This window comes from Athene cunicularia (assembly GCF_003259725.1).
Source record: "Athene cunicularia isolate RWA chromosome 8 unlocalized genomic scaffold, athCun1 chr8_part1, whole genome shotgun sequence".
NCBI classification, from domain to species: Eukaryota; Metazoa; Chordata; class Aves; order Strigiformes; family Strigidae; genus Athene; species Athene cunicularia.
The window spans coordinates 12493101-12505635 of record NW_020799109.1 but is presented as its reverse complement, the minus strand read 5'-3'; the positions used below and the strand labels follow the sequence as shown (position 1 = coordinate 12505635).

The 12535-nt window shown below is 44.7% G+C and overlaps 1 protein-coding gene across 2 annotated transcripts in view; it reads left to right on the top strand.

Moving 5' to 3' along the window:
* The first annotated feature begins 6 nt into the window (after positions 1-6).
* Positions 7-12535, top strand: part of SZT2 (SZT2, KICSTOR complex subunit) — a 58560-nt gene continuing 46031 nt past the window's right edge. The window contains exons 1-9 of one of the 2 annotated variants that reach the window (XM_026853839.1): positions 7-28; positions 169-294; positions 485-658; positions 992-1162; positions 3018-3149; positions 5210-5369; positions 5819-5925; positions 6117-6327; positions 7389-7559. In XM_026853839.1, coding sequence (XP_026709640.1) covers positions 199-294; positions 485-658; positions 992-1162; positions 3018-3149; positions 5210-5369; positions 5819-5925; positions 6117-6327; positions 7389-7559 — 1222 coding nt within the window. In that variant the 5' untranslated portion in view covers positions 7-28; positions 169-198. Of the gene's footprint in view, positions 29-168; positions 295-484; positions 659-991; positions 1163-3017; positions 3150-5209; positions 5370-5818; positions 5926-6116; positions 6328-7388; positions 7560-12535 lie in introns of those variants that run through there. The other variant, XM_026853840.1, reaches the window with a different exon arrangement.

The window sequence follows — 12535 nt, the reverse complement described above, 5'->3', positions numbered from 1 at the left end:
GGCGGCCGCCGAGAGGCCCGACTCGGAGGTGGGACCGGGCCGGGGTCGGGCTGAGCTGGGGAAGGGGAAATCGGGGAGCTGGGGGCGGGGTGAGGGGCAGAGCGGGGTGCCCTCCTGGGGTGCCCGCCGAGCCGTGGGGTGACCTGGGCCGCTGTACTTCTGACGCAGGTGGAGGAAGCAGGGCATGTCTTCCTCCTGATGAAGAAAGACTATCGCATCTCCCGCAACGTGCGCCTCGCCTGGGTCCTCAGCCGACTCCATCAGGTCATCTGGGCTGTGCCCGAGCCGGAGCTGGTGAGTTGGTGCCCGGGTTTGGATGATGTTATCACAGCCTGGTGTGGCAAGTTGGCTACACCACTCACAAGCAGCTGGACCCTGCAGAAGATTTTCATCCAGTTCCTTTCTCCGATTCCTTTTTGAGTTCCTTTCTTTGATTCCTCGTTGGCTTGTTGTTCTCTCACATACCACTTACTTGTTCTTGTAGGTGAAGTCAGAAAATGAACTTGATGTTCTCAGCATCCTGCCTAACGGGTGGCAGCCAGATGAGCCTGTCCAGCCCAGGCCCTATCTCCTCGTGCCCTCTACGCGGGTCACCTTCCTGGCCCGCCAGTACCGATTTGTGATTGAACTTGATCTGAGCCCTTCCACAGGGATTGTGGTAAGTGCAGAAACTGCCTATTTGGGGTGTTTTGTGTTAAAAGGCTGGAGTCATTTCTATTTACTTAGAAGGCTTATTCCTCTCTGTGGTAGTCTTAACTTTTGTAGAAGTCTTGCTTTTCCCAGGAGGGAGGTTAGCTAGACAGCTTAATGGCAGATCCTGTTTCTCTGCTGAATGCTCAGTGTGTGACTTTCATTTACAGTGAGCTGTTATTTTAGTCCTGCTGGCACTGCAGAAGGATGTTTGCTGTTGGCTGTGTGTGGTGGGGCAACCAGCAATGAGATTGAAAGTCCTAGAAGATGAAAAAGCTGTTTGCTTTCTCTGTTTCTGTAGGATGACTCAACAGGGGAGATAATTTTTGATGAAGTCTTTCATGCCCTTTCCCGATGTTTGGTGGGATTGTTAAGACCCTTTCGTATCCCTGGTTCAGACATTATCTACCAGCCAGAGATCTTTGTTACTATCCAGGCATATTCCTCCATCATTGGCCTGCAGTCCCATCAGGTAAAGTTCAGCCTCTCCCTTGGCACAACTCAGCGCATGAGCAGCTCACTGTATGGGCTTTCTGCACACACAGAGGGAAGAGGGGGCATGTGGTAGCTGGGCTCTGTTATCTGTGATGATGCAGACTTGTCTCATTAAAATGTGCAGCTGGTTTGGTGGGGAAGTGTATGTGAGCAACTTCTGGGCAGGAAGCGGAGGTTTCTCCTGGGAGATCAGGGCCCGGCAGATCATGGCACCCATAGGCATGGTCTCAGAGTTGGGCCACAGGAAATATTTCCCTCGTTGAATGTGCTTTTTGTTATTATTTTGCTGTTTCGGTTGTTTTTTAAAAATTTCTGTTTGCTAATTATTTTTAGCCTGTTATAAGTAGCTTGAGGCATTCAAGAAGAGCTGGTGTGACCAAAAACTTGTCTGCCTGCTCCAACTGTGTAGCAGTGGTTTACTCAAAGATCCTTTTCTTTTCCTACAAACCTTGCTCTCTTTTTTTGCACTGGTATGAATGTTTCTCCTTGCTAGAGACAGCAGCTGGCCACAGTATTGAGGTTATCAATGAGATTTTACTTGAGCCAGGGCAGGTCTGTTTAATAATTTGAAGTCTGGTTTATGGGGCCAGTGTGGTTTTTGAAGTTCATCCTTTATCCCTTCCACCTTACAGTATTTTCACATTATTTTTGCATTTCTGATGGTGTCCTTCATCCCTTTGCTAATACCAGGGAAAGTGGGTGGTAACAGGAGGAGCCTGTTAGTCTATGCTTGTTCCCCTCCTCTCTCCTCAGGCGCCTCTGCCCAAGCCTTCTGTGAGGCTGCAGCCTTTAATGGCCTGTGTAGTGCTTGGAGAGCACAGCCCTCGAGTTGGTACATTCTTAGGTCCTACCAAAGTAAATGTAGCAGGAATTTCCATTTACCGGTGACGTTTTGTGTCATCTTGTCCAACTGTCCTGCAGACGTCATCATGCTTTGCCTTAATATCTCCCCTATTTACACTAAATTGAGCACTCAGAAGTTGCTACACTTTTCTTCTTTGGATCTCTCTAAAGACTTGTTTATTGTATGAGGCCAAGAATTGGATATCTGGGTATAACTGGATAAGCTTTGTGTTTCTTTTCTGGAGGAAAAGGCATATATGTGTATCCCTTGCCCAGAAAAGCCTGTCTATATTGTAATCACTTACTTTTCCTGTGAGGTCTTGCTCATCTGAGGTTGAGGGAATGTGGATAACATGCAGCATCCCACATGTCTGTTGAGTTCTTTGTCTATGTATTGTATCTTCTTTGCCTCCTGGTTGTGGACAGATTGCCTGTACGATGGTGGCATGTGTAAATACAAGTCTCATGCCTGTCAGCTTGGGGAGTTTCTGTGGTGGCAGACTCGTGACTCACTCTGTCACATCACTCACCCTCTTTTGTCTATTTTTTTCTTTATTTCAATTTGCTATTCCTTTATCCTTTACTGGACAATAATTGGATCAGTCTATAGGTGATTTAGATTAGAACAAACAGGCCTTCCTTAGAAACATCAGACCAGAGTTAATGGCTTCTGACAAGGATCCCACATCACTTTCTCCTGACAGCTGCTTATCCTGGAAGAAGGCAAATGAAGTAGATATTTCTTGCCCAAGAAGGAGATTTCCCAAAGAGTGATGAGAGCATCTGCCGTGGAGCGCACTGCAGATGCCATCGGACGCTGCTGCTCACAGGCTCTGAGCAGGGGTAGTGACATGAGGCCTGTGCTGTACTGTACTTTGTCAGGCACATTTCTGAACTTCACTGTGCAGAATTGTGTTCCTGTGGATCATTTTGGGGGCTGGCACTATAAAACCTTAACTTGATAACTGATGTCCGTGTCCTTGGGCCAGGTACTATTCCAGGGCTGTCAGCTGGATGAGACGAAGCGAGAGGCATTTCTGCACCAAGTGTACACACAGCTGTGTGCCTTTGAGAACAAAGTGGCAGAGATGCTTCAGCAACAGTATGAACCCAAACCACAGGTAAGGAAGGCAGAGGTGGTTGGGATCTTTCGGATTTCTGGAGATTTGCACTCGGAGGCCCCTCTGGGGTAGGGTGACAAGAGGAACAGTAGCATAGGCTGGATACTGTGGTATCCAGTAATGAGACATGAAAACTGAGGAAGCAGAAACAGTGAGTGTTTAGAAGGGCTGATGAAAATGATTACCTTTCCCAAGATTATTGTACAGTAAAGCAGCCTGACTTCTTGTACATCATGGGACAAATGTAGGATGTGCTTTCTCTCCGAAGAAGATGATGGGAGAGGTGATTATGCCTGTGTCATTAATCTACAAATAGCTGTGAATACACCTTTGATTCATGTTACATTTCTTGAATGAAAATACTTCCTTGTTAGCATGAAAGCTGACCATGAAACTGAATAAACAACTGATGCAGTTTCTAATACTCTTTGAAATCTGTGGCAGATGCTGTGTAGTAGCCATGAATATAAGTATCAACAAGTTAATAATAGCACTATAAAATACAGCTTAGAATGAAATGAAAAGTGTGACTTTATAGGGATTCAGAATGTCTGTGGATTTCTCATCAAGATATCTCTCCTGATCTTGGAAATGAAGAATGTGAAGGTTACACTGTGATACTGCCATGTTCATGTGGCCGTCACAATCATATCTGGGCACCCTTCTTGCAGCCCAAGGCATTGTTGGCCTGGCTGAGGTTATTTAGTCCTTATTTAGCATTAGTTATTAGAGTTTGGGTAGATGGGGGGAAAAAAAAATCTCAAAAGGTGAGCAAGAGGCTACTGGTCATCTACTGCGGTTGCATATCTGAAGTGCTTCAAATCCCATATTCTGTCTGAATTTTCTATCTTTGAATGCTAAGTCTGTCAGTCCTGGAACAGAAAGAAGATTGCAGGAAGTAAATACCTTTATCAGTGTGTCCAGCTAGTGCTTTTGCAGTGCTTTGTATGCATTCCTGCTTGCTGCAGTATTGCTCTCATGGTAAATTAACCTATAACTTCTTCCATGCAAATAGAGGAAAGAGACGCACTTGTAGGCCAAAGGGACTGGTGAGTCGTGCCACAGGCTGTGGGGTGGAGGTGGGAGGCCCCAGGCGGAGGGCAGGGACTGAAACATTTTTTACTTTTGAAGTTTTATTAGCTGTGTCATTGTTAACAAGTGTCTGAATTTAAGGCATCTGGCAAATTAAAGTGATGGATAGTCAGGGTTTTTTTGCTCACAGCCACAGACCACTCCCATTTGTGCAGAACAAAAGTTTAGTTAGTTCTAATTTATTTTTTTTTCTCAGCTCCAATCATCTCTAGCTTTGCAAGGGAGGGTCTCGCACATTCTCTGTATTAGCAGTAAAAATGAAGCAATAGTTTATTACAGAGTTGAACTGCCAGAGGCTTCTGGAGATGAGGGACTATGAGGTTCCTCATTCGTGTAATTATACAAATTTCAGGCTTTGCCTGGGGGATGTTTTTCATAGAAGATTCAGGAGAAGCCTCCCTTCATTTGCTTATATCAGCACTACATGATCAGTGCTGTTTGAACAGAGTTAAATGTACAGGCACTAGACTTTGTCCTTACGAGGCTCCTTACCCCCTCTGCTGCCGTGTCTCATAAGTGGGACATAGTTGTGTCTTCATCTCCAGCATTTCTGGGCTTTACTTGAGTAGATGCTGAATAGCTGCAGCTTCTAAATGACCAGAAAAAAAAAAAAAGAGATTCGCCATCTCTTTAACTGGGAACTGCTCTGCAGAGGAGCTTTAGTGACCCCAAAGTGTCTCATCTTTCCTATTCTGGGAGAAATCAGCTTATAATAAAGCTCTGAGCATGTTGTCCCTTTCCTCCACCCCTGAGCAGCCTTGTCCAGCTGTTCTAAGGGGCCCAAATGACCAGGACTTTGAGAGCACCTGGAAATTAAAGCTAGAAGTGGAGCTTGCTGAAGCGCTCCAGGGCTGTGGTACCATGGGGCTGCTAGACTGAAGGCCATTTGGGAGAGTGAGTAGAGCTAAGTTGAAGTCTGCCCCATGCGGCCTTGTGATTTTGTTTGGTTTTTTTTTTACCTTTTCCAGGTGGATTTGTCACCCCTAAGCCAAGAGAGTACTGGTGATGTGCAGGAGTCATCTGGGAGGAAGCCCAGTGTGTCTGTTGTCACTGCTGATGTTGGCCTTGTCAGCATGGTCCGGCAAGGGATCCTAGCACTGCAGCTGCTGCCCTCCAACTCCAGTGCAGGTGGGCTTTGTCCTCTGGGTTGAAGTTTGCCTGGTTGTTTGTGAAGGATTGTATTCCTCCTGCCTTAGGCTGAGATTAATTTTATAAGGGCTGGTGCATGGACCCTTCTGGTAGGGATGAAATTTCAACAGCAGCTTTTGCTCTGTACTCTGTATGCAAATTGTGGTGGTGGGAATGGGGAAAACAACACTGTGCCATGTGCCACGTGTGAGGGAGTTTGTGAGGATTGTTGCTCAGGACAGCCACAGGTGTGCAGAGCTGTGCCCTGCCTGAGTGCTTCACTGTACCTAGTTGGGTAATTTGCCAGCTCCAGGCTTGGAGGCTCTAAACCAACCTCAGGATTTTCCTTTCGACTTTTGACCTGGCTGATTTTTATGTCTGGTGGATATACTGGGAGAGTGGTAGCTGGTTGAGATGAAGGATGCACTAAGATACTGCCTTGTTTACAGGTATAATAATAATTACGGATGGTGTGACTAGTGTCCCTGATGTGGCTGTGTGCGAGACTTTACTCAATCAGCTCCGCAGTGGCACAGTGGCCTGCTCCTTTGTACAGGTATGTCTGCCCTTAGTAGGGAGTGTGGGGGCTGCTGCCTACTACAGGGAGGAAGGTGGGTTGCTGTCAGTGGCGTTCACTTCCAGAGGGGAAGAGGGGTCTTCTCTGCCTGTTTGAGGCCTTTACTGGTCCTCTGCCTTGTCCTTGGCACTGCTGAACTCTCTCAGGTATTTTCTTTATCCATCCCATAGGTAGGCGGTGTCTACTCATACGATTGCAGCTTTGGCCACGTTCCTAATGTGGAACTGATGAAATTCATCGCCATGGCCACTTTTGGTGCTTACCTCTCCACATGCCCTGAGCTGGATCCCCTGAGCCTGGATCTGAATGTGTATCACAAGGCATTTCTGCTATACTCCTTTCTGCGTACTGGGGAGTCCTTGAATCCAGAATACTACTGTGGTGAGGAATGTGCATGTCCTCCTTCCAGCAGACAGATGTCTTGCAGCACCTCTCTTTGGGGTGACTCCCCCAGGCTTGGTTCTGCTAATACTCTCCCTTGTCTCCACTGAGCCATGCCTCCTGTAGGCTCTGGGCACTATTGGGCCGTGCAGCCTCATTTGTTACTCCACTCCTGGTTCCAGGAATTGGGTGGATTGGGGAAAACATGTCCTGTTTTACACCGTTTCCCTTTCTGTGGACTTCACTCAGCAAACTGCAGTTAGGCCTACTACGCTAGAACTTGAAGGGGGCAAGAAGCTCTCGTCTGACCTTTCCTGCACACTGGCTAGCTTGCAGATAGGGACATTCTGGAGAGCTTGTCTTAATCAGGCTTGCAGATGGCAGTTTGGATTGAAAAACTAGACCCCTGAGAACTGTCCTGAATGCCTCTCTGGGTTGTTCTTATTTTGTGAATGTTGGTGACTGAGAGTATGCCAGGAGAGATTGGTTACCAGTAAAACGTGGAAAGACCCTTCCACGCCCCGGCGATATGCTGGTGCCATCTGTGCTTTCTCTAACGTGACAGCGGAAGCCACATACGGTGGCAAGTTTGAAGAGAGCTGGCCTGGGACTTGGAAATCTTTAATCTTAAAAAGATCAGGTGTTAGTCTTAAGGCTTCCATGTTCTGATACCTTTTAGAAAGCACCTGGGAATTCAAGGTTTTCCAGGCAAAGCGGTGAAGCCCAAATGCTGTGCAACTGTTGCAACAGCTGTGCAGTTTCTGCCTGTCTAGACTAAATGTGTAACTACCGACATGTGCCTTGTCACAAAGGCTGTTCCAGAGGAAGCAGGCCCTGGCACCCCACCCTGCCCCTCTGCCAGGCCTTTTGGCCATGCTAGCGTGCCTGTTTGCTATGTTGCCAAATCAGGAGTGGGTGTAAGTGGTGCCTGAAGGATGTACTGTTCTTCAGCCCAGCAAGTGTTCCTGGCAGCTTCTGTGAAGCACTTTGGGAAAGCTGTTGCTGTAGGATGAGGAGCAGGGGAGCTGCTCCTTCACAAACCTCATCTCTGCCATTTGCAGTGTCCCAGCACAGACTGTTCAATGAGCACCTGGTGTCTGCAAGCAGCAACCCTGCTCTGGCGATGAGGAGGAAGAAGCACACTGAGAAGGAGGTGCATGCTGACCTTGTGAGCATTGTCTCAGTCCGGCTGCGTGAGGGCTACAGCATCCGTGAGGTCAACATCACGAAAGGTGACTGTGCTGCACTGGGGTTGGAGCTCAGATAAGACTCAGCTGTTCTCAGCTGTTTAGAGGAAAGCGCAAGGTCCGCCATCTCAGCAGAGGGGCTGGTATTGTGGAGGAAGGAGCCATTTTCTCCAAACTCTAAGTTTTCATGAGTAACTGCCTGACGCAGGACTGTCCAGTATTGTTGTGCACTTGCCAGGCTTATCTTCTGTGGCTGTAAGTGCTTGGGAAGGGACAGTCAGACTGTGACCTTCTGTGTCTTGGAAATGAGTCTCCACAGTTGCAGAGAAACTAGTGACAGAGCTTGGGGTTTTGCAGAATTTTCTGGGACTTCCTCTATATTTCACATTTTTCTCCTTTCCCTTTCTAGTCCTTTGTTAGATGCACTCCAAAATACTAAGACAAATTTGAGCTCTTTGTTACAACAGATTTAATGCCTCTAAACTACAGTTTTCCAAAGGAAGAAACGGAGGAAAACAAGGATATTGTCAGATGAAAATGCCAGATCAGTCAGGACCATGACTGATACTAGAAGAATGTGAAACCATCCAGTGGTCCTGTTCTCTCATCTGACTTGCTAGAGATTATGGCACCTGGAGTGTGAGAACTAACAAAAAGTGAAGGGACTAGGGACCTTGAGGGGTTTGAGTATCCCAAGGAGTGCCTGTAAATCCTGCCTAACTTTCCATATCCAGCTGTGACTAGTGGTGGTGCTTTAACTAAAAGGGAGATGAAAAAATCCAGATGGAAGTTATGAATTACAAGCAAGAGAATAAATTATTTCTGACTGTCACAATGACCGGCAGAAAGCCTGGAGGATGGGATTCTTAAAACACAGCATAAACATGTACAACACATGGTCTTCACTATTCTTTCTGGGATATTAGTACACAGAATTATGTTTTCTATCAGAAAATCAAAGTCTATGATATAACTCGAGAATCATTGCAAACTTGCCATATGATGTTTTCTATTAATTAACTGTGGTCTGCCTTAAACTGTATAAATATCTTATGCCACTGCTGTGCTTAGAAGATTGTCCCAGAATTTCATTGCTCTTTCTCTAGCTTCCTTTCTAAACTCACTCAAACCAAATTAGACCTGTGTGACTTCATTATCCTTAATTAAGTTTATCCTCCTTCTCTGGCATTGCACAAACGTATTTAAGAACAATGCCTTTCTCCTTGTAACCTCCCTTTTGGCAGGTTAAGCAAGCCAATGTTTCAGTCTCCTTTTGTAAGGGCAGGCTTTCTGTTTTGTTTATTCATCTTAATAGCATGTGGTTTTTTCCTCATCAGTTGTTTGCTTTTCACAGTTTGGTGTCATATTTCTTGAAACAGTGGATAAGGATGTTGTAAATGTGGTTTTATCGGTGCCTTGTTCAGTAATGCTAATACTTCCTGGCTTCTGAAGTAAAACACCATATCTGATAGACCAGGAATCATGTGAGCTTTCTCCATGATTGCATTGGATTGTTAACACAGAAATCCCTGTGTCTTTCACATACCTTTGCTTCCAGCTGATGAGTCCTTAGGGGTGTTTTACTGGTTTTTGTTTGTTTGTTTTGTAGTCCCTAAATGTGGTGTTCTTCACATAATAATTAAGCCTTAAGTTCATCTTGCTTGGTTCAGCTCGCTATTCCTGTGTGATGACTGGAAATTGCAGTTCTTTTGACCTGATTCTTCTTACAAACTGAATGCATGTTAGCAACCTTCCCAAAAAATCGTATTAGGTGGGGTAATTTCTAAAGTTGGTCTTTCAGGAATATCCCTAATTTCTTGTCTTGGGAGTTTTCTATTAAAAGTAAGAATCTGCTATGATTTTCTACTGAAACAGCTCTTCTAGTAATGTCTGTAGATTGCTTTCACTAATTTCCTGTAAGTGTGGCATGGGATACTTCCTTTCAATCCAGGCAGATTAGGTCCACTGCACTCTCTTTGTCTAGGAATGTCTATGAAACAGTGTGACAAGTCAGTTCCTGTCCAAGCTGTGCTCAGTGTTGTGTCTTTTATCCTTCAACGCACCAGTTCACTTGCAGCTTGGACAGCGCTGGAGAAGGAGCCTTTGATCTGGCAGCAGTGGTGAAGTGCTCTTGGTGACTGTGAAGTCCTGTATGGAAGTGCTGGATAAGGTAGCAGATGTGAATCATTCAAAAAGCAATCAGACAAGTTCATGTTGTACCTTTTTGCACAAAGTTGTAGCTACAACTCTGTCTCAGGATATCATAAAGCAGCAAATTTCTATACTCTGGAAGAATATATTGGAAATATCACCACCTGTTCACCATGCTCCCTGCACTTTTCTCTAGGTGTCTTTTAGTCCTTGGAATGCTAAATGAATTGGTCTTTTGTTTTTACAAGAGCAGAAAACAGAAGAGCAGCTGCCCTGAATCAGAGTTACCTTCTGTGGTGAATAGCTATGGGCAGATGCACAGGGAGGAGTGAGAATAGGGTAAACATACACGGTATCCTCTTTCTCCTTTCCTTTTTTCTTCTCTTTGAGCACTCTCTAGCTCTTTGCAGGTCAGGGGCTCCCTGAGCCAGAAATACTTTCTGTGTATCTCTTTGATGAAGTTTATTTAGAAGGAATTTAAAAATGCTATGTCTGAGCTATCAAAAATACAGTGTGTATTTCTATGCTAGCCTTTAGAATAGTAGTAGATAATGACTTATACTTTGGAAAGGCTAAATACTCCGGGGAGTTGCTGTCTGTGATCAGAAAAATTGTTAAGCTAACTTCTTAAAGTAGAATTTACAAAAGATCAAGATGTTTTGATGTTGAGCACTGCCTCTGCTAAGGAAAAGCATGTTTGACTGATCAGGGCTCTCTGGGCCATTCTGTAGAGAAGTGTATAACAAAGAACAGTTAATTAACCTGGATAGCCAAAAGCTTTTGCCAAAATTTGCAAACTGAGGAGCCAGCTGGCTGTGAAGCAAGAGGAAAGAGTGCAGTTGTGGACTTTGACACTGTGGCTTTTCTGCTTCACTTTGCCAAAGGCAAAATAGAATAAATAGCTAGCTTTGTCCTCAGAGTTGCCTGGAGAAGTTGTTTGTGATATTTATAAGTGCTCCAGTTCCCTCGCTATTTGATTTTAGATATTTAGGCATTTAGAAGGCTACTATGGTTAGTTAGGAATGCAGAAGTGCTTGCGAAAAGGAGAGGAGTGGAAGGTATGGAAGGGAGAGAAGCTGTGTCTGAGAAGCTGTGGGACCATGGTGTTTCCTGTTTATTTCTGGGACAGTGTCAGAGGATTGCCCTCTGCAACAAAAAAAAAAAAATTTCTCACTGACCATTTTGTGTTGCTGTGTGGGAAGAGCCTGAAGGACGTTTTTCAAAACCTCACCTTCCTCTCTGAACCAATCCAGCATAAAAATGGCTGGACATGAGCTGACCAGTAAGAATGGCTGTTCTCAGTGGCAGGAATCGGGAAGACAAATTGAGTTTTCTAAAAACCAGAGCTGGACTTTATGAAAGAAATCAAAGCAGCAAAAACTTTTATTGGCTGTAATGTCAAAAACCAGAAATGGTTTGCTTTGCAGTAAGAACAAACTAAAGATTTATCTAGGTATGACTGCAAACTAAGCAAATATTTTGCCTATGTTTTTAGTTTTGCTTGTGTTGAATTGTAGGAGTGAAGCCAGGATGACTAATGGAAACACAGGTGGAAGTCGGAAATATTTTTATTAATGATCTAGGCAAAAAAAGTTGGAATTTACTTACCATGTTTGCTGTTGATGAAGTAGAAAGGATTTGTTATGAGAATCTAAATACTGTGCAGAAAGCAGTGGGTGAGCACTAAAGCAATAAGAGCGAGGTGACCATATGAAATGGAGACGAATTTATAAATTCTTGTTTAGCCTCTGATAAACTAGACAATCTTCATATGGAAACAACAGATGGTACAAGCCTGGCAAATGCATTTATAGTAATGCAAAGCACCCATTGTGGAACATATTAGTGGCCTTAAATAGAACCCTAATAATCCCTCAGGTGAAATATAGTATACATTTGGTCATCATCATTCAGGCAAGATGAATTCTTGAGGTGCAAGAAGGTCTGGGTCTGTTAAGGGGAATGGATATTCTGTTGTAGGCTGATGACCATGGCTTGGTTTAACCTGCACAGTAACAGCTGAAACTGGGTAAGGATTTCTTCCCCTAGTGCATACTCCTTGTCAGTGTTATGGAAATGAAGCTTCTCAGATAAAGAATAATTTAATCAAAAGAACAACTGAACATGAATTTGGCATGTACTCTGGAAGGTTTTGTCTAAACATTGACAGGGAAAGAGTACTCTGGGGGAGCCTCCCAGCAGGGACCATGGCAGCAAAAAGCAAGATGGCTTTAAAATGGAGTGTAGTCAGCCTGTGAAGAGGATGGCATGATGCGCCTATGACAGCAGCAAATGCAACTCTGCAGGAAACATAGGATCCAGGCTGATGACCTGTTCGGACGGTTTCCAGCACATCCAATCACTTACGTCACAAATGCTGCAAGTCTGGCAAACTATAGAGCAGGCTGGACATCAGAATAGATGATTGAGCAGTTGAAACAGCAGAGCGGCACTGTTAGAGAAAGTCATGTGTTTCCCTGGGTTGTTTCAGTACAAATACACATGCACAGTCAGCAGGAGTTTGACAGTTTTCTACTCTTCTGGCTCAGTGAGGCTTGCTGTCAGGTGTGTCTGTTAATCTTGCTAGAGATGCAATGGCCTGCTTAAAGAAAAAAGTAAAAATGTGCAGTCTGAATAATGGGTGAATATTCATTGTTGACTTAATAACTTTGGGAGGAGAAGAAAGTAAACATGGTGAGAAGCTTTTGGTGCTTGAAGTTCTGAATTGCATGATATACTGTCTGCTCAGGAAGAACATGGAATTTAATTCAAGAATTGGGCCTCATCTTCCAGGCTGTTTGTGATCTGGGCCCATCATGTGTAAATGTCCTTGTTGCTCCAATGGGATAGATTAACTCTGCAGAGTGCAG